The sequence below is a fragment of the Amphiprion ocellaris genome, chromosome 7 (genome assembly GCF_022539595.1).
Source record: "Amphiprion ocellaris isolate individual 3 ecotype Okinawa chromosome 7, ASM2253959v1, whole genome shotgun sequence".
In the NCBI taxonomy this organism is placed as follows: Eukaryota; Metazoa; Chordata; class Actinopteri; family Pomacentridae; genus Amphiprion; species Amphiprion ocellaris.
Window position 1 is genome coordinate 34132150 of NC_072772.1, and position 22259 is coordinate 34154408.

General features: G+C 39.1%; 1 protein-coding gene across 2 annotated transcripts; it reads left to right on the top strand.

Moving 5' to 3' along the window:
* The first annotated feature begins 1720 nt into the window (after positions 1-1720).
* On the top strand, positions 1721-22152 carry LOC111586943 (heterogeneous nuclear ribonucleoprotein L-like). Of its 2 annotated transcripts, XM_023296783.3 has the most exons (14): positions 1721-1875; positions 4164-4279; positions 4370-4607; positions 6375-6460; positions 6831-6927; positions 8816-8888; positions 12862-12894; positions 13562-13633; positions 15024-15271; positions 16526-16647; positions 19350-19551; positions 19687-19744; positions 19919-20029; positions 21570-22152. In XM_023296783.3, the coding sequence occupies exons 1-14, from the start codon at positions 1798-1800 to the stop codon at positions 21626-21628; spliced, it is 1593 nt and encodes a 530-aa protein (XP_023152551.1). In that variant the 5' UTR covers positions 1721-1797; the 3' UTR covers positions 21629-22152. The 2 variants fall into 2 exon arrangements, with proteins under 2 accessions (XP_023152551.1, XP_023152552.1); XM_023296784.3 differs by lacking the exon at positions 12862-12894.
* Positions 22153-22259: the final 107 nt, after the last annotated feature.

The window sequence follows — 22259 nt, forward strand, 5'->3', positions numbered from 1 at the left end:
ATTTTGTTCATCAAATGGTCAGAAATAACAGGAAAATAGATACTGAATATAGATGTAAATCCCCACTCAGTGGGTTAATAATGTAACTCTCCACTGTCCAATCATTGATTCACACTAATTTATTGAGAACAAAATGACCTAAGAATGAAGCAGCGTATATAGCAGTGTGTTTTTAAATGAGGTCATGAATCATAGTTTTAGTCTGAGGCATATATTACTAATGTTATATATATTTTCTAAACTTATTTTAAATTTAACCTTTTTTTTAAACTTAGTTTTTCTTTCAAATTCAACAATTTATACATAAATATTCACAATTCTTCAATTTTCCTTTTTTGTTTACAGCTGTATCTATACGTGTACAAGGATAGGCACAGTAATGAAATAAATTAAAAAAGAGACCCAACAAGACGGATATAGCTTAACTCTGTCATGGGGGGAAGAAAGAGAGAAAAAAAAGGAGGGGGGGGGGCAAGAGTCAGAAAGAATTCATGTATATATGTGTGTGTGTGTGTGTGTGTGTGTGTGTGTGTGTGTGTATAAGTATATGGTAGCATCAGCTGAGGAGCAGTATGGTAATGGCAGGATTCCATCTTTTCATAAATTTCTCTTTCTGTAGTCTCAGGGTATATGTTATGCGTTCCATGCGGTAATTTTCCAATACTTACTCAGTCCAACTACTGTATGTTGGATTAAGTATTTGTAAAAGGTATTTTTTAGCTCTACCATCACTGCCTGCTGGTGTTAGGCCCAGTAGTGCCACAGTTGGATCTTTTGTAAACTTTTGATGAAATATCATTTCGAGATCTTTAAAAACATCCTCCCAAAATGTTTTTAATTTTGTACATGTCCAGAATATATGGGTATGGTTGCCAATTTGTGTACCACAGTTTCTCCAACACGTACTAGAATGTGCTGGGCCCATTTTTGACAGTATGGCTGGCGTCCTGAAGAATCTCATTATTACCTTCCACTTGAATTCCCTCCATGAATTGGAATTGGTTACAAGATGGGCTTCAGTACATATTTCGTCCCATGTGAATTTAACCTTTGTTTTAAAGTGCTAGTCGCACATTTTTAAAAAATTCATCATTATTATAGAAAGTAGTATAAAGAAAGGGGGTTAAAGTAATCGACTAATGTGAAATTTTATTTAATTTGTTTTATTTTGCTTCATTATATTGTTTTATTCAGTTTTATTAGTTTTATTTCATATTTACTTTAATTTTATTTAATTTTATTGCATTTTTTTAATTTCATTTAATTTTTGTTTGATTTTATTTCACATTCATTTTGTTCCACTTTATTTCATTTCTTCATTTTATTGCATTTCATTTATTTTTCATTTTCTTTTGTTTCATTTATTTTATTTCACTATTTTATTTCCTTATTTTATTTAATTGCATTTCTTATTATTTTTTCATTTTATTTCGTCATTTTGTTTCAGTTTATTTAATTGCATTTCATTTTATTTTGTCTTTTGTTTCATTTCAGTATTTTATTTTAGTGCGTTTCTTTATTTTATTTTACGTTATTCTATTTTATTTTATCTTACGTTATTTTAACTTAACCATTACCTGATCCAGATGCTTCGGGCGACAGCTCCTTCCATAGGCTTATGCTCGTTGCCTTCCTATTGGTTGACCCTCCAGTAACAACTAGATTGACAGCTACCGCAGCCGATCACAGCGCGTCTTGTCGACAAAATGGGCGTGGGCAGCCGCGGCCCGTTTTTCTTGACTTTTCCGTCCATTTCAGTTGCTCGTCACAACCACCATCCTTTTTAACCGGGACAACATGGCTACTGCAACGAGCCGTTACTACAGCGAAGACGGCCGGGCAACGAAACGACAGAAAACCGACGGAATGGCCACGGTGAGTCGGCGCTGTCCGAGACACGCTCGAGGTCACTTCAGCTTGCGTAACGAGCACTTTGAGCTCCGAGTAGCTCCGTTTCTCGATACATTTTGATTCATTCAGATGAACGTTGGAGGAAAAAAATGTGTCACGACACGTTGCCGGTTATTAAATCAGTTTGGAGGTAGAGTAGCGCCACGTAAAGCCTCGGTTTAAAAGCTGTTTTTAGATGCGAGGTTAACCAGCACAGCGCTCTGCTCTGTGAAGCTACACCTAACGGGGCTGTGCTCTCTGAATGGGCTCGTCGGAGGGCGGTTTCCCGGCTGGGCCTCACCGGAGCCCGGCTTTGTTCGTTAGCCGAGTGCTAACCGCTAACTCCTCACTGTAATCAGGCGGAGCGTTAGCAGCAGCAGCTAGCATCAGATTAGCTGCCTCACAGTCAAATTGTGGTCATGCGTCAGTTTGTTCCAGCCAGATTGGAGGAAAAGTTTATTACGTTAAATATTTAAGCACAATATTTCAGCCCCATTTCCTTGCGGCTCCCAGAAACTCGTTAATTAGCTAAGGCAAACACACAACAACTGATAAATAGACTGTTATCTGTTATAAATGTTTAGAAATATTTAGTCTCTAGAGCTGCAAAGATTAATCAGTTCTCAACTATTAAATAAGTCACCAGCTATTTTAATTATCTGTTTGAGTAATGTTTTTTAACAATTAACAAGAAATAAAGTCTAATTTCTTACATTCTTTCTTAAATGTAATATTCCTTGTTTTCTTTTTGTCAACTCTTTTTTGACGTTTTCCCACCAATTTCTGATATTTTATAAATCAAACAATCTCGACTGATCAAGAATATATCTAACAGATTAATCAACACTGGAAATATTCAGTAAGTGCAGCATTTTGCTTAAGCAAGCGCTCTTTTGCATCAGTAGCTTCCATTATTTTATAAGCTCTTATGTCAGAGTGCTCATTGATCAACAGTTAGTGTTTCCACAATATCACACATTTTAGGTTTACAGTATGGGAAATAAAAATATCAGACAGCTGAAGTCAGATGACATGTTCGCAGACGGTTAGATGGGGAAGTTTTTAAACATTTTTGGTTGCTCAGATGTTACATACACCCAGAAAACACCGTAATACAGTGTGTATTCTCACGTCGATGTTTCCACACTCACCAATTGGCTGCAGCCCTTATTAAATTGTGTTTTTCTAATTTGCCAAAAAAAAAAAAATGCCAGAAGACAGCTGAAGATTGATAACATCGCCAGCAGGATAGACAAGTAACATGACCTCTTAAATGCCAGCTCAGATGGTTGAAATATAAGAAAAAGCAGAATAGAACAGTAAAAAGCCAAGAGTTAGTGTTTGTTTTTTGTGCAATCCTGACTAAATGGGTTTTAAAATTTGCAGGAAAGATCAAATGACACATGTAATTTGATGCTCAGATGCTATAAATACAATAAAAATGATATTCTAATGTGCATCCACCATCCACTCAGTGTTTCCATAGTGTCATACATGGCTTTGTTTAATACATTTTCCCATTGGCAAATAAATTCAGGAGACGGCCGAAGATTGATGACATGTCGCCAGCAGGTTAGACAAGTAATATGACCTGTTTAATCCCAGCTCAGATGGTAGAAATATAAGAAAAAGCAGAATCGGAAAATAAGAAGCCAAGAGTCTGTTTGTTTTTTGGTATCCCTACTAGATGTGTTTTAAAGTTGACAGGAAAGATCAGATAACATGATGCCAGCAGGTCACGCTTGCTCCTCACATGCTAAAAACTTAGGATATTCTAATGTGCATCCATCATGCAGTCAGTGTTTCCATAGTGTCATGCATTGCAGTTCACTTTTTCCTATTTGCCAGTAAATTCAGGAGACAGCTGATGATTGATGACATGTCGCCAACAGGTTAAACAAGTAATATGACCACTTCAATCCCAACTCAGAGGAAGAAATATAAGACAAAGCAGAATAGAACAGTAAGAAACGAAGAGTCAGTGTTTGGTTTTTGTGCAATACCTGCTAGATGAGTTATAAAATTTTCAAGGAAGATCAGATAACACATGTAACTTGATGCTCGGATGCTAAAAGTACAATAGAAATGATATTCTAATGTGCATCCAGTCAGTGTTTGTGCAGTATCATGCACAGCAGTTCACTCAGGCCTTGTTAAATACGATTTCCCATTCGCAAGTAAATTCAGGAGACAGCTGAAGATTGATGACATGTCGCCAGCAGGTCAGACAAGTATCTGAGCTTGTTTGGTAACTTTATATTTCCTGCCCACAGGGATACGAAGATCCACACAAAACCCTTCCGTCTGTGGTGGTGCACGTACGGGGGCTGGTGGACGGCGTCACGGAGGCCGACCTGGTGGAGGCCTTGCAAGAATTCGGAGCAATCAGGTAAAGAAAAGCAGCTTCGTTTTAATGTGCAGGTGCGAGTTTTAATATCCTGCAGTCAGTGTTTGACAACCTGCAAATCTGTCCTTTCAGCTACGTGGTGGTGATGCCCAAGAAGCGCCAGGCTCTGGTGGAGTACGAAGACATGAACGGGTCGTCCACGGCCGTAACTTATGCTGCAGACAACCAAGTGTACATCGCTGGCCACCCGGCCTTCATCAACTACTCCACCAGCCAGAAGATCTCCAGGCCAGGAGACTCAGACGACTCCAGAAGTGTCAACAACGTTCTGCTGCTCACCATCATGAACCCCATCTACCCCATCACCACGGTAACTGAATAAAAATTAATTTTACGGTGATGTTTTTAGGTCTGTAGTGTTAGTACACGAGGCTGCGCTTGATGCTAAAATCTGATGTTTTAGTTTCTTACTGCACTCTTCTGCTGCTCTTGTGACGTTCAAATCAGAAGCAAATGTGTGTTGTAGTATATCGTTTTAGTCAATTTGGGAAGATTTTTTTGTCATTTTTGACAACTTCTGTGTAATTCTGGGCATTTTTTTTGGAATTTTTCATCATTTTAGACAAATTTTGAGTCATTTTGGATGATTTTAAAGCATCTTGGACAAATTTAGTGTTATTCTGCAACTTTTCAGTCATTCAGGATAATTTTTAATAATTTGAGAGAAATTCTGACTGATTTTGGATAATTTTCCAGTTAATTCAGACTATTTTCATGTGATTCTGAACAAATTTTTGTTGTTTTGGATCATTTCTGAAAAATTTTCTGTAATTCTGGATCATTTTCAAGTCATTTTGAATCATTTGAAGCATCTTGGACAATAAGGGTTTGGAAGCGGAGTAGTCTAACCCGCTTTCTGTGGTTTTTGAGAAAACTGGGTTAAAATTTTTGTTTTCCAGAATGGTCTAACATTCCACTGTAATGCTATATTTGTGTTGTGGGTTAGACCACTCTGACACTAAAATCTAGACCATAAAATATTACAGAAATTTCATAAAACTCAGATAGTTTCTGGGTTAGACCACTCTGCTTCTAACCCCTTCACATAATGTTCAGTTAATGATGTAAAACAAATGGAAAATTATCATCCAGAACAGTGACATGCACGAGGACACAAATGTCTTGATGTCAGAATCAGATAACGTGGAAATAATCCTCATACCTCTGCTGTTGTTTGCATTTTCAACTGAGATCCGTTGAGCTGTGACATCTCTGTGTTGCTTAGATATAGTTTTACCTTTCTCAGGATCTGTAACAACTATGGTCCTGTTCAGAGAATCTTCTGCTGTTCTGCTATCTCATGTGGTCCATTAAAGGGCTGAAGATTTAGTTAAATTAGAAAAAGATCTGCCAGTTAATTTCTAGATTAATCATTTAGTCTACAAAATGTCAGAAGATGGTGGAAAATGTTTATCGCAAAGTCTAACATCATAGCTTCATAGATCTTACTTTATTAGGTAGTAAAATGTAAAATAAATTATGTAAAACAAAATTCTCTATCAGAAAATATTGTCCAGAATAGCGACATGCACGAGGACACAAATGTTCTGATGTTAGAATCGGATAACATGAAAAGAATCTTCATAACTCTCCTGTCGTTTACATTTTTAGCTGAGCTGCGTTGCGCTCGTTTTGATTCAACTTTTGCTTTCTCTGTTACTTTGATAGAGTTTTTAACTTCCCAGGATGTCCTCTAAATTATCTGTAACAAATGTAGGCATGTTCAGGGGTCTTTCACGTGCTCCATTAAAGGGCTGCAGCTTCATTTAAATGAGGAAATACCTGCCAGTTATTTTCTGTATGGATTATTTAATCTATGCAATGCCAGAAGATGGTGACACAAAATCTTGTGTTCCTAGCTCTTGCTTTCTTACTCTAAAGGCTCTTCAGCTTGTGACAAAAGTTTTTTTTTGTTATCAATATTTTTTCTCTTCTTTTGTCTCCAACAGTGACGTGCATCAAGAAACAAATGTTTGATTTTAGAACCAGATAACGTTCCTGTACCAACTGTACGATCGTTGTTGTGCTCGCTTTGGTTTAACATTTGCTTCCTGTGTTTTGTTTTTAACTTGCCCAGGACGTCCTCTACACCATCTGTAACAACTGCGGGCCTGTTCAGAGAATTGTCATCTTCAGGAAGAACGGCGTCCAGGCCATGGTTGAATATCCTTTTGTGTGCTCGCTGTCTGACAGTGGATTTACAATCTGATTTTTGGCTGCAACCTGCTGACAACCGTGACAAAGACGCACATAAAGCTGCCGTCTATGCATCGCTGAAGCTGCTTATGTGGAATTTACCCAGTCTGTCAGACACAAACACGTTAGACGTTGTTTTAAAATATGCAGACATCATAAACCCTGCAAGTCAGAGCTAACTGGAGATCGGCTGCTGATAGTCTGACGGTCGTCAAGTTCCTGCATGTGGTTGTTCACTCTGCTCCACTGAGAGAAGATAAAGATGTTTTCAGTCTTTCACGGCTGCTGTAGAAGATAATCTGCTACTTTAACATCCTGTCCTTAACCCCGTCGTCACATTTGACTCCGTGCAAAGCGCCCAGCGAGCCAAAGCTTCACTCAACGGAGCAGACATCTACTCTGGCTGCTGCACCCTGAAGATCGAGTACGCAAAGGTACCGCTGCAAAACATGACTCAGTTTATGTTAAGTAGGTGTAGTTGGCATCTAACAACATAAACAGCTGCACAATACAGTGACAGAGATAGAAGATAGAATCATTTTATTTACAAATACTTTATTTTCATTTTAACTGATTCGGAATGCGAAGTCTGTGTGCAACAGAATGCTAGTTTGAATTATTTTTAATAGAGTAAAAACTATTAAACGTGTTCATTTAACCCTCTCAACCCGAAAATCTGACAAAGACCAGAAATTTCTTTGATTTCTTTGAAAGAAATCACATAAATTAATGCATTTATCAGGACCAGAATCTGAGATCTGAAAGAATTGACGTCCCTTAAATCATGGTGTGTGATTTGTTTCTGTCAGGAAAATAAACTGAATATAAGCTAAAAATGTTGATATTCCATCACCTTTTTTTAATGTATCATTTAAAAATTCAGATCCTATAATAAGAAAAACAGTATTTCAGGGATTATTCGGCTGAACTGCAGGCGGTGTTAACACACAGCAGATGGACAAGTGTGGAAACAAATTGCAGAGATTTTGAGGAAAATGAAACACATTCGAGCTATGAAATAAATGCAACATGGCTCTAAAACGGTGATCAGAGGAGCAAGTTGTTGGAGATACGTTCAGCATGGTGAAACATCTTTCTACAGTGATGAACAGAATAAAGTTACAAAATGAGTTTTTGTGGTTTGTATGTGTGTTTTTACCCTGACCTTTTTAAATACTCAAGTTCAGCTTTTATTTGTATTCTTATTATTATTGTAGCCATGATTGTGCGGTTTCCATAAAGGGGCGGGACTTTATGGGTCCTACCCATCAAATAATAATTCAGATAATCCACGTACAAAATACTAAAATGTGCGGTTGTTGTGTAAATTATTTTTCTTGAGACCAAATCTATAAAAAACTAGGAGAAAAAAATGTTTTAAAATGTTTTAAAAATACCAAGTAAGTCTGGAGTTCCCACTAAAATGCCATTTTTTCTCTTGTCCCACCCCCCTGGTGACCAAATTAAATCTCAAAACAGTTGAAATGAAATTTAAATCTCCTTTTTTTGGTATTATTTTTTCATTAATGTCTCTTGTAATTGTGAGAATTTTTTTTTTGAATCAACATAATATTTTAAATAATAATTATTATACATGGAACCTGTTAGCATAACCTTTATAGCTGGTTGAAGAAGAAGAAAACAGTGAATCACATGAAACACTGGAATTAACATCATCAAACAGTTTTCCTAAAGAATGAGTAGAGCAAAGCTGTGTCCTCTCTTCTATTTTTCATGTTTTCATAACATTGTCAGCCTTGATTGAATGTCTCACTCTACCTCATATTATCAGGATAAGACTGATTCTTTGGACTGTTTTCCATCAGTCAGTTTGTCCTCTTGGTCAGCAGTAACAGCAGCTAAATATCTAGCTTCTACTGCTGAGAAAAAGATCACATTAGCATGGATTAGCAACCCTGTTACTGTGATTAGAGTAGGGTTAGCAAACAACACATAAAACATGGAATAAAAATGCTACCATTGATGTGGAAGCTGAACCAATCAAGCCTTTGATAATTTATTACCTATTATTGATGATATGGAGCAGAAAATTGTAAAAGAGAAGGTTTATTTTCAAACAGATTTTGAAGCATAAATGTCCTCCAATCATGGAATGACCCGTATATTGAAATAAAAAATGAGCTCACATTTGCCAGGAGACAAAAAACACCCAGAAGCCACTTGGGGTTAAGAGGATTAACTAGAAACACTGTAAGACATCTGCTGTTAGTTCAGTTACATTTGCGAACTGAATGTATAAATAGCTTTTAGTCAGCCGGGTTTAAACTCTGGTTTGTATATTTATGTTTTTTTGTTCTTCAGCCCACTCGTCTGAATGTGTTCAAGAACGACCAAGACACCTGGGACTACACGAACCCCAACCTGGGCGGCCCAGGTAACACCTCAAACACATTCCCAAGCATATTCAGCAACTTTACCACCACTTAGGGGGGTGGAGGAAACACTCTTCACTGATAATGAGTGACATTATGACTGAAGAGTTACTGATCTGATCTGGATCTGGTAAAATCAGCAGGCAGGACGTCATGAATGAAACTGCTGTGTGGAGGGACTGGCAGCAACACACTGGCACACAGAAAGATGACAAAGGGTGTTTTTCAAAGCGTGTTATCAAGCAGTAAAGCGTCTAAGCTCTCTATGCTAATCTATATCTCGGGGCTAGCAATCCTGTTGCCCATGTAGTTGTTCTGGTTTACATGAACTGTCGCACTGTTTATGTTCCGCAATTCCACTTCACTTCATGCATGCTGTTCACGTGTCAAAGCTCCAGTTTCATGAGTCTGTAGATCCTGTTTGAGCACCTGTAATTACTGCAGCTGGTTTGGTCCGTTTATATGAGCGAGGGGAGAACACTGTTTTACTGAACACATGCCGCATATGTGTCTCTTTTATTTACATTTTTTTTGGTAAACATAAAAACAAACAAGTATCAAATTCCTTGAGGGAGTTACTATCATTGTGGTGCATCTTCTTAGTCTTGACTGTGAGCTATTTAACAACCAAAGATGTTTAAAAGGTTAAATCTGCCATCAGACTGTTTCTGCAGTGACAGATTTATTGTTTAAAATACTACATTATCATTTTCACAAGTAAAGTGAGACCAGAAACTGAGAGACAACATAAATCAGGCCCACACAGTTACTAGTCTTGTGTTCTTAAAACTGCTTTTAATTTTTAAATAAATTCTTGACGTCTTTGTTATGTTATAAAGTCGCAACACAGTTTGAGAGATGCAGGTTTTTTTTCTAGTCAGAATGTAGGTGTCAGTGAACTCTGGCATGAATTTAAAGTATTGCAGTGCATATTTTTGTGTGTGCGCTTGAACATCCTCGTTAAACCAGACAGCCGCCAGACATTTTACTACAACTTGCTGCTGTAAAGCTCAATGCAGTTAGCAGTTTGACAGCAGCTACTTCATTAGCACAGGGGTGTCAAACTCGTTTTAGTTCAGGGGCCAAATTCAGCCCAATTTGATCTCAAGTGGGCTGGACCAGTAAAATCAGAACATAATAACCTATAAATAACCACAGCTCCAAATTTTTTCCTTTTCTGTAGTGCAAAAAAGTACATTGGAAAATACTCATTTAAGGAATTATCTTTTTACAAAACATTGTGGACAACCTGACATTTAAGAAAATAAATTCAATTTGAACAACATTATGCTTCATTTAATCATTTATACATTACAACTTACAGATCAGAGTGTCTACAAAGTAACACAACATTTAGTCACAGCTATCTGGAACTGAACAACGTAGTACTTTAAAAATTACAAAACAACAAAAACAAGAGAAAATATGTAAAAAATGAGACACAAAATGACAAAACGAGAAACAAAACAACAAAAACCTGAGGAAAACAAAAGTCAGACAAAAAAACAAGACAAAATATAACAAAAATGAGACACGAAATGACAAAAGAACAAACAATCTAATATTTTACTTCATGATCAAAACAACTTTTCCTGGTCTAGAAATTATTTTAAATTTATAGTTTGACAAATTTACGGATTGCAGTTAATGTCTTCCCTAATTTTTACACTTCACAAAGTCGTCCACATGTGACGCCCCTGCATTAGCAGTAAGAAGCTCCACCTGGTGGCACATGCAGGTACCACACTGAAGCTACAACAGTTGGACTGTTAAAATCCCATTTAGACACAAACTCGTGTTCTTGTCTTCTTTGTGTTTGCCTTTGCTGTTCCTGCCTTCCTCACAACATGTGTAGGTTCTGCAGAGTTTTTTGGAATCTATTAGCACTATCACTTTTTTTTTTTTTTTTTTTTAACAGGCAACATGTATTTCAAGAATGTTCTTTGCCAAGGAGACTGATCCTGGTCTTTTCCACTGTCGTCTAACTTCTAGCGTTAAATTTTACTAACACTGACAGAACAGCCTGCTGAAGTCTAGAGTGGTCAGAGTGCCACTTTGAACACCGTTTTGGCCCCACCGTAACTCATTTTGTGTTCATTTGGCCGAGAAGTGAAGACAGAGGCATGGACCAGCATCAGTCAAAAGGCAATCTGCGATCTGTGACCTCCAAAAGACATGCACAGCAATGTTGTGCAGAGAGGGAGAGGCAGACACATGCTGACAACATCACCACTCGGCAGCCACCGTCACACAGAGCGTCCCTGAGATACAAAGGGACAAACTACAAGACACCTCCCATCCAACACGACGATGTAGGACTCATACATTCCTCATCTCTGCATTCGTGCACAAGAACCAATGAAGACACTTGTAGAGCGAGGGGAGTTTTGGGCACTGAGCTACACTTGGTCCCTCCCCTCTCTGTCCCCGTCCTCCTTTCTCACCCACTTTGAGACACATTGAAGCAGGCCAAAGCTTGCATCTACAAAGCCCCACTGTCTGCACCAGACGGAGACTGACACCAGAGGAGACACTGCATCACCCAAACAGAAGGTAGAGACAGACATCCCTCACTACAGCAGACGACCCACACTGATACTGACCAAAGTCCTGGCCCTTCCTGTACTGTTTTGGGCCCCGTTGCTCGTCACGCTTTTTTTCCGACATGAAAACAAAAACATTCGAGCAACACACTCGCTGCCGCCGTACCGACTGATCCAATAGATGCCATTCACACTGGAGTCAACACAAGACACCTGATGAAGACAAGACACTGCTGACAACACCACCCAGCACACTCAGAGCCCAGTCAGGCCCATTTTTCCTGTATGTGTTTCCCCACATCGAGTTCAGATTTTCTCTCTTGCTCTTTCTCCTCATCTTCTCCTCCCTCTGATTCTCTTACTACATGCATCCCTGTTTAGCTTTCCCTTTTTTGAGTGTAGCTTTTTTTCTAAGCATTTTAAAGTCTCTAGAACCTGTGTAACGCCTTCCATGTGATGCAGGTTTGGCAATTTGCGGCTAAGAGGAGCCAACTTCCCAACTGAAATGTGCTCTATGGCAGCCTCAAGGCCTCCCAGTGGGCGCTAAGCGGACTATTCCAAAATGGAACAATCAGGACGGAAACAGCAACCAACCGACCCACCAAAGGGCGTTTCAACTTGATAAAACCAGGAATCCATCCTGAGGTGGAGAGTTGTTTCCCCAAAAGAGGAAATGGATAAGAGTATGGGCTGAAATGAATTGAGTGGAGAGTGGTGGAACTGCTGCAGCAAATGTCTTCCTCCCACTGTTTGTAAACATGCAGTAAGTAAATCGAGACCCTCCTCTGGGAACATAACCGCACAGCACCACACGACCCCAACGCCCAGCAACCAACATCGCCACACAAGACAGACATGACTCCATTTTTTCCCCCTCATACAGGCTTAATCTCTCTTTCTGGAGGAGGCTGATGGTTGTGGTTCTGTCGAAGCCTGTTTTCTCATGTCTGTTTGTTCACTATGTCCTGTCACCTCCTCTGTTGGCAGTTTACAGCCATCAGTACTCTCATCTATGTGTGGTTCTCTGGACTTGTGCTAGTTTCTTTGGGAGATAAGTTATTAATCTGGAGTAAGGGTGTAACCTTCACATTAATCATGTCGGATGTGCTCGGCGCCATGACCAGCTCTGTAAATTACAAAGCACACCTGGAAAGCCAGGAGAGCTTTTCATCCACCGGCCACAGTGGCTGCTGGTGTCCAAATTGTGTGGTTGGTCACCTGCAGAGGCACCAAACCATCCCAGTTAATTTTTACCTGCATTTATTATGAAGCTCCTCCCAAACGAGCACAGAATGCCTCAGCCTGAGCGGTTTTACTGCACTCTCCTGACATTTATCTGAGGTTATTTCACTTCACTTGCCCAGTAAAAATGTAACTTTTGATTAACCTGGCTTCCCTTCTGATTGTGTATGATTATTGTGTACCTGTACAGATGGTGATGCAGATGGCAATGGGAGCAGTGCAGGTGTGTGTGAGCGTACAAACTTTATCTTTAAATTTAGCCATTTGTAAGACTTATCCAGTGACTCTGTTTGATTTTCTTGCCCTGTTCACTTCCTTGATCATCAGCATCCGCCCCATGTTTGCCATCTTCCCCCTGCTCCACTGTAGATGCTAAAGGTTTACCATTGTGGATGTTTCTGGATGAAAGAGGCTTGTATTTTAGGGCCACTTCCTTAGAACCCAATATCAGTCTTACCATCTGGACATTCCCATGCCTCCCTCCCCATTCCCTTCAACTAATTTCTAGACAGACCAAGGACAGTCACTCAGACTGTTCAGCCATTTGGACTGACTGGTGGAGTGTAATGTGGTGGGAGGGTTGTATATGTCTGTGCCGGTGTGGCTCTCACATGCCAGATGGATCAGTCTTGAAATGCATGCATCTCTCTCTGAAATGCCAATCTGGGTGAAGTGCTTTTGTAACGTTATAATAGACTTGTTGGTGTGCAACCTGAGGCAGATTCTGGAGCCAAAATGTCAGTTTGTCATACATATTTAATGCTCAGGCATCCCATTGTCATGTAGAGATTGCAGCCAATCTTGTTTCCAGTCTCTTCTTGTCGTATTTATCTGCCACTCTTTCTTTCTCTACCTTTTCTTTCCTCTTTTTTGTCTTCCTGTTCCTGTAGAGGACGTGAACGCCAACCCCAACAAGCGCCAGAGACAGCCTGCTCTGCTGGGCGACCACCCTCCAGAGTACGGTAAGACCTGAGAACATGAAAACACATTTGTTCTAAGTGTAGGATGAGATGAAGGAAATTCTTATGCCTGATTTTAGTCAAATAGAAACCGAATTACATAAATAGAAAAGCAATAAGATATAAGTACAATACAGCAGGTCTTCAATTTGTGTTGGAATTCCATTCCTACAGCGCAACGTAATGCGAAATGCAAATTAGAACTCATTCACCTACGCTAACACAGTGGTACAATCATAATCTAGGACATAAGAACACTGTACCATGGAGATGGCTTTTGTTTTCTTCGAAGCGCTGCCATCAGAAGAGTCTAACTTGGGCTTGGGAGCCATAATGAAGGACAAAAAGTTTCCAAGAAACACAATACAGATGGAAAAGAAAGTGAATGTAGGATAATCCAATGTGGTGTACAACCGGCGAATGTAAACAAAGCCGTCTTCCTCGTATAACGCCGCATGACAACGTATTCCTCTGCTTTGCTCACCAACTAGTCAATGCAAAATTTGTTTTAATGTCACAAACGGCTTACGTCACAATGATGAAACAAGACTTAATAAATTTAGGGGGGTGGCGACGTAACCACGAAACACCTTAGTTCGAGGATGTCGTAAACCAAGGACCTCCTGTATAACACAAATAACCCAAGGCAGTCAAAAGTAATTCTGGCAGTACTTGGGGAAGCAAAAAAGACACTCAGGTAATCAGTAATACCTGTTGTGGATGTTCAGCGAGGTCAAGAGAGGATGAGAAGGCAGACAGACACACTGGAGACTCAGATGACTTAGTTTGAAAGTAATGTTGACTGATATCAGGAGAAGTGACACCAACAGAGCAGCAGTTCATGCAAGCAATGCCAGCATCAGTTCTGAGGATTCTCTCTGATCTTCAGGTATATATTGTAGTTGGGGAGAAGATCGGATTTAGATAAGATATGGAGACAACTTGTGTGCTTCGTCACGTCAGAATAGATAACATCTAACCTCCAGCGTCTGCCTGTCTAAAGGCCATTATGACCTTAGAAAGGGTTTAAAGAGTTGTTTTTCCTTCACGATTCCACATGATAATGAAATGCTGCACAAGAAAATGAAGTACTTCACCTGAAGAATGATTGCGTATTACACTGGCGATGTTGTACATGAAAACGAAATTTTACCCAAGATACTGAATGAGCTCGTCTCTTCTGTGTTCTGAAAATGGAACAGACGGTGCGGATTATTAAACTTGATGTATTTAGGTGAGACAAGTGATTTGAAGTTCTAAATAGATTCTCCACAGTGATGCTGTCGTCATATCTAACTGTTAACGACACAAAGGGCCGACGCTTTATTCTAGAAAACGGCTTCCTCTTGAGTCTTTTCCTGTTCGTCTCACTTGCCACCCTCTCTTTCTTCAGGAGGCGGTTACCATGGCTACGACGAGAGCTACGGATCCCCGCCCTATGAGAGTCGGCGTATGGGTCCACCAATGAGAGGCCGCGGAGGACGGAGCTACGGACCCGGCTACGGACCACCTCCCCCTCCTCCCGGCGAGTACGGTGCCCACGCCGACTCTCCGGTCGTCATGGTGTACGGGCTGGAGCCCCTGAAGATGAACGCCGACCGCGTCTTCAACATCTTCTGTCTCTATGGGAACGTGGAGCGGGTGAGTGTCTGGCAGAAGATTGTTTTAGCTGTAAAGGTCTGTATTACTGCAGCGAGTCATAAACAGCCATCTAAAAACACACATAACATGAAATACATGGATTTTCTTTTTAAACATTTAGTATATTTTAGTTATCAGCTTGCAGAAAATGCACAAGAAGGAAAATAAGTTAGTTGTAGGTCTCTGAACCAGGAGAAGAGATGTCTCTGTCATGGTATTCTCAGTCATGGTAATCGTAGGAGCTTCAGTACGAATCAACTGGATCAGGAAGAGACTTATCCATAATGTTCATTGGCGATTCCTCTTCATAAAGAAAGGTCTGTTTCCTTACTTTAATGACCGGTGTGTCAGATTTAGTGGCATCTAGTGCCATCAAGTTGCTAAATGCTGCCTTTCCCAGCAAGTAGAACAACTTAAAGTAGCCGTATAGTTTCATAAAACCATATTCTGGGCTCCATCTGTGGCTATGAAAGCTGATTCTAAACTAGTTAGAACACTACGATTCGTCGTTATAGGTGATTGTACACTGATTGTAACCACAATTTGTACTATACTCAGTTTCTGCTAATACTTACACTTAACCACTTGACGCCTGAATTTATTTACAATGAAATAAAAATCTTTTTTTTGTGTGTTTTTGCTTTCAAGCTGATGCTAAAATAAATGGAGATTGTTAATAGATATATAGCAATGATAACAGATATATAATAATTAGGTCCTATGAGAAACCAGTGCTTGCAAAAGGTTCTGAGGTTTGTATTGAATATGTACAAACCAGCATTGGGGGAATGGATACGCTATCTCAACTGCAGTATGAATGAAAGTGGTATGATGCAAATTTGTGATAATAGGTGTAAAGGGGTTCAATCTTCCCCTTTAAATCTCCTGTTTTTGCTTTGAGCAGTGGTTATCGTTCCTCTATGAATAGTTGCTTCGTAAATATTCCGTTTTCTCCGCTCAAGTTGTGAACTAAGCGGAACTGAAGCTGTAACGAAAATGTCACACCCAGACAAAAACAGGATTTTCCACTGAAAGCTCATCTTGACGGACGGCTTTTTAAATGAGCACATTTTTTTTGTGCGACTGAAAGCTTCAAATCATAGCTTTGCACCTCGGAAAGCAGCAAAGTGTGTCCATCCGTCACCAGACAGACAATCTCTACATCAGCGTCTCAAACCCGACAACGTCTCGACAGCAGGGTGGCGTCTGATGGGAGAAAACTGGTCAAGCCTGTCCTCCGTCTTCTCTCTACAGGTGAAGTTCATGAAGAGTAAGCCTGGGGCGGCCATGGTGGAGATGGGAGACTGTTACGCCGTGGATCGCGCCATCACTCACCTCAACAACAACTTCCTGTTTGGACAGAAACTCAACGTCTGGTGAGTTCAACTGGCTTCCTACACATTTTACATTTCAACACTCAAATTTTCAGACTTTTTTCCAGACCATATTTGACATCGAAGCACAGATAGCTACATGTGTACTATTTATTTATTTAGATTTATTTCAGACATGCCACGGTATCATAAAGGCAAATGAGAAAATAAGTACACAATACAAAACAAAGTCAAATAATGTCTGAAAACGAGTAGAATGAGGTTTAACTTATCAACCCGCTCCATACACTACTGTTCCAAAGTTTGGGGTCATCCAGACAGTTTCATGTTTTCCATGAAAACTCACACTTTTATCCATGTGCTAACATAACTGCACAAGGGTTTTCTAATCATCAATGAGCCTTTCAACACCATTAGCTAACACAATGTAGCATTAGAACACAGGAGTGATGGTTGCTGGAAATGTTCCTCTGTACCTCTATGGAGATATTCCATTAAAAATCAGCTGTTTCCAGCAAGAATAGTCATTTACCACATTAACAATGTCTACACTGGATTTATCATTCATTTACTGTTATCTTCTGCTTTTCTTTCAAAAATAAGGACATTTCTAAGTGAGCCAAACTTTTAAACAGTAGTGTATCTGTACATCTCATCTCATATCTGTTTCCTGTTTACATCAAACCGTATTCTTTCATACCTTTTTAGAGACTATATGTGTAATATTTAATTTGTTAAGCACCACAGCATACGTCATATAATTGTGCTGCATATTAGATATTTGGGAGAAACTTAAGAACCATCAGCAGGATGTAAATATAAAGTTTTAAAATCCAGTTAATGCTACAATGGCTGTTTCTCCAGAATATATTTTTCTAAACATTTCCAAGTATTTATGGAAATGACCAAATCTTTAAAAGCTCCCCAATTTATGTAGTTTCAGTTTTTGCAAAGGGATTTAATGTGCGTCATTTTCTTTTTTCTTTTTAATAAGTCAGGCATGGCAATTTTCCACCGTTCCAATTTTCAAATTGATCATTTCTGTGAATCGTCCAAATCCGTTAAGAAAATTTTAGGGGGGGTGAGGTATGTTTTTGTTACTGTTGCTCCTGGTTTTTGAGAAGCGCTCGGCGTTTCTCCCGCAGCGTAACAGACAAAGAGAACCAGTCAAGCTCCTGCTGCATTGTAAAAGGCCTTGCGATTGGTCGAAATTGGTTAGCTGCCAACGATTGGAACAATCAAATTGCTTGATGCATTCTTTTGTTACAGTTCATGGCGGCATGTTCGTGTTGGAATTTTGAGCTATTGGGATCGTTTTCGGTGGAATCATGAGGTTTTTATTGAAAGATCAAGAGTCATCGGTGCTAGAAATAGATAAAAGTGTCAAAAACAAGTTCCGATGGAATTGGCTTGAGAGAAAAGTCATTTGAGTCATTTAACAAAACATTGGGTATTTGACTCATGACTCAGGGCAAAATGAATCCCTGATAGTGTTTAAAGAGTGTTCTGGAAATGTAAAAAAAACTGACACAGCTGACTCCATAGAGGAAACTGTGACATTAGAAGTGACTTTGTGACCAGTGTAGAACTCCAGTGTAAATAGTGTTAAAAGACCTATAGAACTGTAAAAATTGTAGGACTAAATGCAGTGAGACAACATTGAAGAAAAAGTAAGTTAACTTTTCATTAAATTAACTTATTCATTACAATCTAGTCTTCTGTAATTCTATGCATGTTTTTCATTCTAAATCACCTCTATTTTACTGAAAACCTCTCAGCTTCAGGGCGGCTGTGCCCCCCTGGACCCCCCCCCTTAGGATTGTATACCGAACATTTTCAGCTGAAATCAAAATTTGCTGTTGCCATGCCTGATAAGTTCCGACACAGCAAACATTATGTCACATGACTGATCAGCTGCTTCTTTTGTTGTCTTTGCCTCTTAGCAACATACCAGCTGACATCAGAAAACAACTACAAATTTCCTGACTGAAAGCCGTTCCTGAAGACCCTCTGTGTTTAACTCTGTGTTTTGCCAAATTAGTTTGTTCTTGTATGAAGTTTTTAACCAGTTGGTGAAGTGGTTCTGAACGCTACACAGCCTGGTTTATTCACACCACACTAGTTAAGATGAAACTTTGGGTCAAATTCATTAAACAATTTTATGGAAACTCAACTTGTGTGAATAAGTGTTAGTAATAAGGAATTGTTAGAAGATCGTACAAATTAATTAATACACAGCATTTTATTAAAGCTGCAGCATAAAGTACCGCTGCTATCAATACTTATTTACCCTAAGAGCACACTGAGCCACTAACACTTTCCTTGCTCTGTATTTTTTAGTCAACTTTTTCTTTCCAATTAAAACCAACAAAGAGTAGAAAAAAATCTAATAGTATAATTTTCAAGGTGCAGCCTCATTTGTTGACTGTTTCCAGGAAGGGATGAGAACGCAGCTGTAAATGTTTACTTTTCTAATAGCTACATCACTCATAAATGTTCAGAGAAACCTTGTCTTTCAAACTAAGTTGGTATGGAGGTCCAGATTTGGTATTTAGTTTAATTATGGGTGTCTGAGTGATGGTCTCATACAGTCCTAACCATTTTCTCTGCTTAAGTGATCAATTTATCTTTTACAAACTCTAGATTGTGTATTTTAGACAACAGATTAAAGGCAAAGCTGTTCTAACAGATTATTCCATATAACTTTCATGTAAATCTTGTCGACCGTCCGTCTCTCTCCTCAGCGTCTCCAAGCAACAGGCCATCGTTCCCGGTCAGTGCTACGAGCTGGACGATGGAACGAGCAGCTTCAAGGACTTCCACGGCTCCAGGAACAACCGGTTCACCTCCCCAGAACAGGCAGCGAAGAACCGCATCCAGCACCCCAGCAACGTGTTGCACTTTTTCAACGCCCAGCCGGACGTCACGCCGGAGGTTTTCTCTCAGGTCTGTAGGAAGAACGACGAGAACAGACACAGAAAACGGCTTTTTCCTGAACTCTGTTTCACTGCATTTAATCAGAAAGCCGTCACTGTTAGAATACAACATTATTAGTCCCTAATGTAAGTTGTGTCTTTACAGATCTGTGAGGAGATCGGTGTCAAGAGCCCCGTTAATGTCAAAATGTTCACAGGAAAAAGTAAGAAGCTTTAATAAATACGTTTAAATATGTTTTAGTTTTTTTGTGCAGCTGAACATAAATAAAAATCAGTCGTCGTTACACCTGGTCCTCCTGAACTTGACTGCTAGTGTAACTCTAAGTTAGTAGTACACCAGAATGTGTTGAGGACCTCCAGCTACTTGTTCTCACCAGGCGGTGCAGCTCCCAGCGATCGCAGCGCTTCAGGTCTGCTGGAGTGGGAGTCCATCAACGACGCCATGGAGGCTCTGGCACTGATGAACCACTACCAGATGAAAAACGCAGGTATGTAGCAACCTCACATCGGACAGATACAGGCTCGTTAGTTCATCAGAATACAGACTGACTCAGAAAAGAGAAAGAAATGAATCATTGAGCAACATTTAAAAATGTTAATATGATTAGTATTTATTGGTGTCTAATATCTAAGTGCTCTTGAGACTAATGATCAAATATAACAGACCCTGCAGCATCTTAAACTACAAGGACATTCTGAATTTTAATAACTTTATTTATGTAGTACCCTTAATACAATTAAATAAATGAATGAATAATTAGCTAAGTTAGCACTCGTATCAAAGGAGCTAGGCAGTTTGAAAATTAAAGAAGATTGAAGGTTAAAATTACAAATAAAAAATTTGAGAATGAAAGAGGACATCACACCAAAGAACCATACAGCTAAAACTAGAATAAAACACAGAACATCTAAAATAGACTGGACATAAATACAGAATAAAACACTAAAACTAATAAAGCTAAAAGTAAACTTCACATAAAAGTGGGTTTTCAGAAGTGATTTAAAAGCAGTTACTCTGCAGGCCTCATCTCCTCAGTCTTTTGATCTCATGTAAATCTGATTTAGCATTTAAAATAAAAAAAAGAAGCAGTGAAGCAGGAACCAAATATCCAGCCACAGCTTCACCAAATATTTTAGCTGGACCAAACCAAAACACTGAAATTTCCAGACTATAAGCTGCTACTTTTTTCTCACGCTTTGATCCCTGCAGCTTAACCCTCCTGTTGTCCTCATTTAGGGGCACCAAAAAAATAGTGTTTGTTTGTCTGAAAAATATCCAAAAATTCTGCAAAAAATTCCAAAAATTTCTGAAAATTTGTAAAACCTTCTTCTTGTAAATATTTTCCCCAAAAAAATGAGTAAAAGTCTTCAAAAAAAAATCCTAAAAATATCTAAAGAGATTACATATATATCAGTAAAACTTCTAATATTTTCTTTAAGAACATTCACATAAAAATCAACCAAAATCCAGCGAAATTCGCTGGATTTTGGTTGATTTTTTTTTTTTAATGTTCTTAAGAAATGCATTTGATGCAGCTGTTAAGCTAAAGGCAATCCATCTGGCTGTTAGAGAAGGAAATAGCTGCTTCTGTAGGCCTGGCATCAGTGAATCCATGGTGAGACGTTGGAGTCGGCAGCGTGAACTGACTCAATGGTTTTACTGCCGTGTTCCAGGCACTGTTCAGAAAAAAGCAATTCAACGTTTCAAAAAATCTTTGTGTAAATATCTTAACAATATCAACGTGGACACCTGCGGCTTATAGTCAGGTGCGCTCAATGGTCCGAACTTGGATCAGAAGGAACATAAAAAATAGCATGAGGGAACGCAGATGCAACACTTTAACTGTGACTCTTGCAGGGCTTCATCCAACACAATGCAAAAAGCTCAAATTAGATGAGGAGTTTCCTTTATCTACACATAAGATTAAGTCGGGTCACTGATATCATATTAATCCACTATGTATTGCAGTTACGTGTTCATTTTTCCATAATTCCGTTTTTGTGTTTTGTCGTTTGTTTTCCTTCCAGCTGGTCCCTACCCCTACACCCTCAAGCTGTGCTTCTCCACCGTTCAGCACGCCAACTGAGCGCCCTGTTGTAGGTGAAGAAGATGAAGACCAGTCCACCATTCCCATGTTCACGTGTATTTAGACCATGACTGCTTGTGTCACACCTGGGGTAGATTGATTTTCAAAAACTGAATCTTTCACAAGTGATGCCGAAAGTGTAAACTCCTCCTATTTGGTATATTTAGCAGACTTGATAGATGCTACCAGGCATTTAAAGTTTTGATATTTATGCCCCAGATGTGGTTTCTAGAGTATCAGTTCCTGTGTGTCATCAATATTAAGTTGTCCTTTTTACTTTTTGTATTATGCTTATACAGTAACCTGACATAGCATATTTGAAAGAACTGGTTTTATGCTCAGGTGGTTCAGTGGCAGTGGATTACGTGGTTTTGTAAAAGTTGTCTTTTGAAACTTTTATTATATATCACTTTCCTTTGTTGTGTTATTTTAATTGCTGCCTATTCAGTTCTGCGTCTCCGTGTCTGATATGCAGATGGAGAGTTGTTTTGTTCTAAGAAAATAAAAAATCAAGTTAAAGCTGAGTTTGTGTCGTTCTTCTGAATTTACTGAAGGGTCTTCCTGTCTTGAAAATGTCATTTTATCATGTAAACTGGAAAATAAGTTTTTGGTGACGTTTTTTTCCACATTT

Excerpts from the sequence above, each read along its gene's own strand:
- LOC111586943 (XM_023296783.3), top strand. The coding sequence starts at position 1,798 with ATGGCTACTGCAACGAGCCGTTACTACAGCGAAGACGGCCGGGCAACG. Across the intron at positions 4,608-6,374 it reads CCATCTACCCCATCACCACG|GACGTCCTCTACACCATCTG; the intron begins GTAACTGAATAA and ends TAACTTGCCCAG. Across the intron at positions 19,552-19,686 it reads CGCCGGAGGTTTTCTCTCAG|ATCTGTGAGGAGATCGGTGT; the intron begins GTCTGTAGGAAG and ends GTGTCTTTACAG.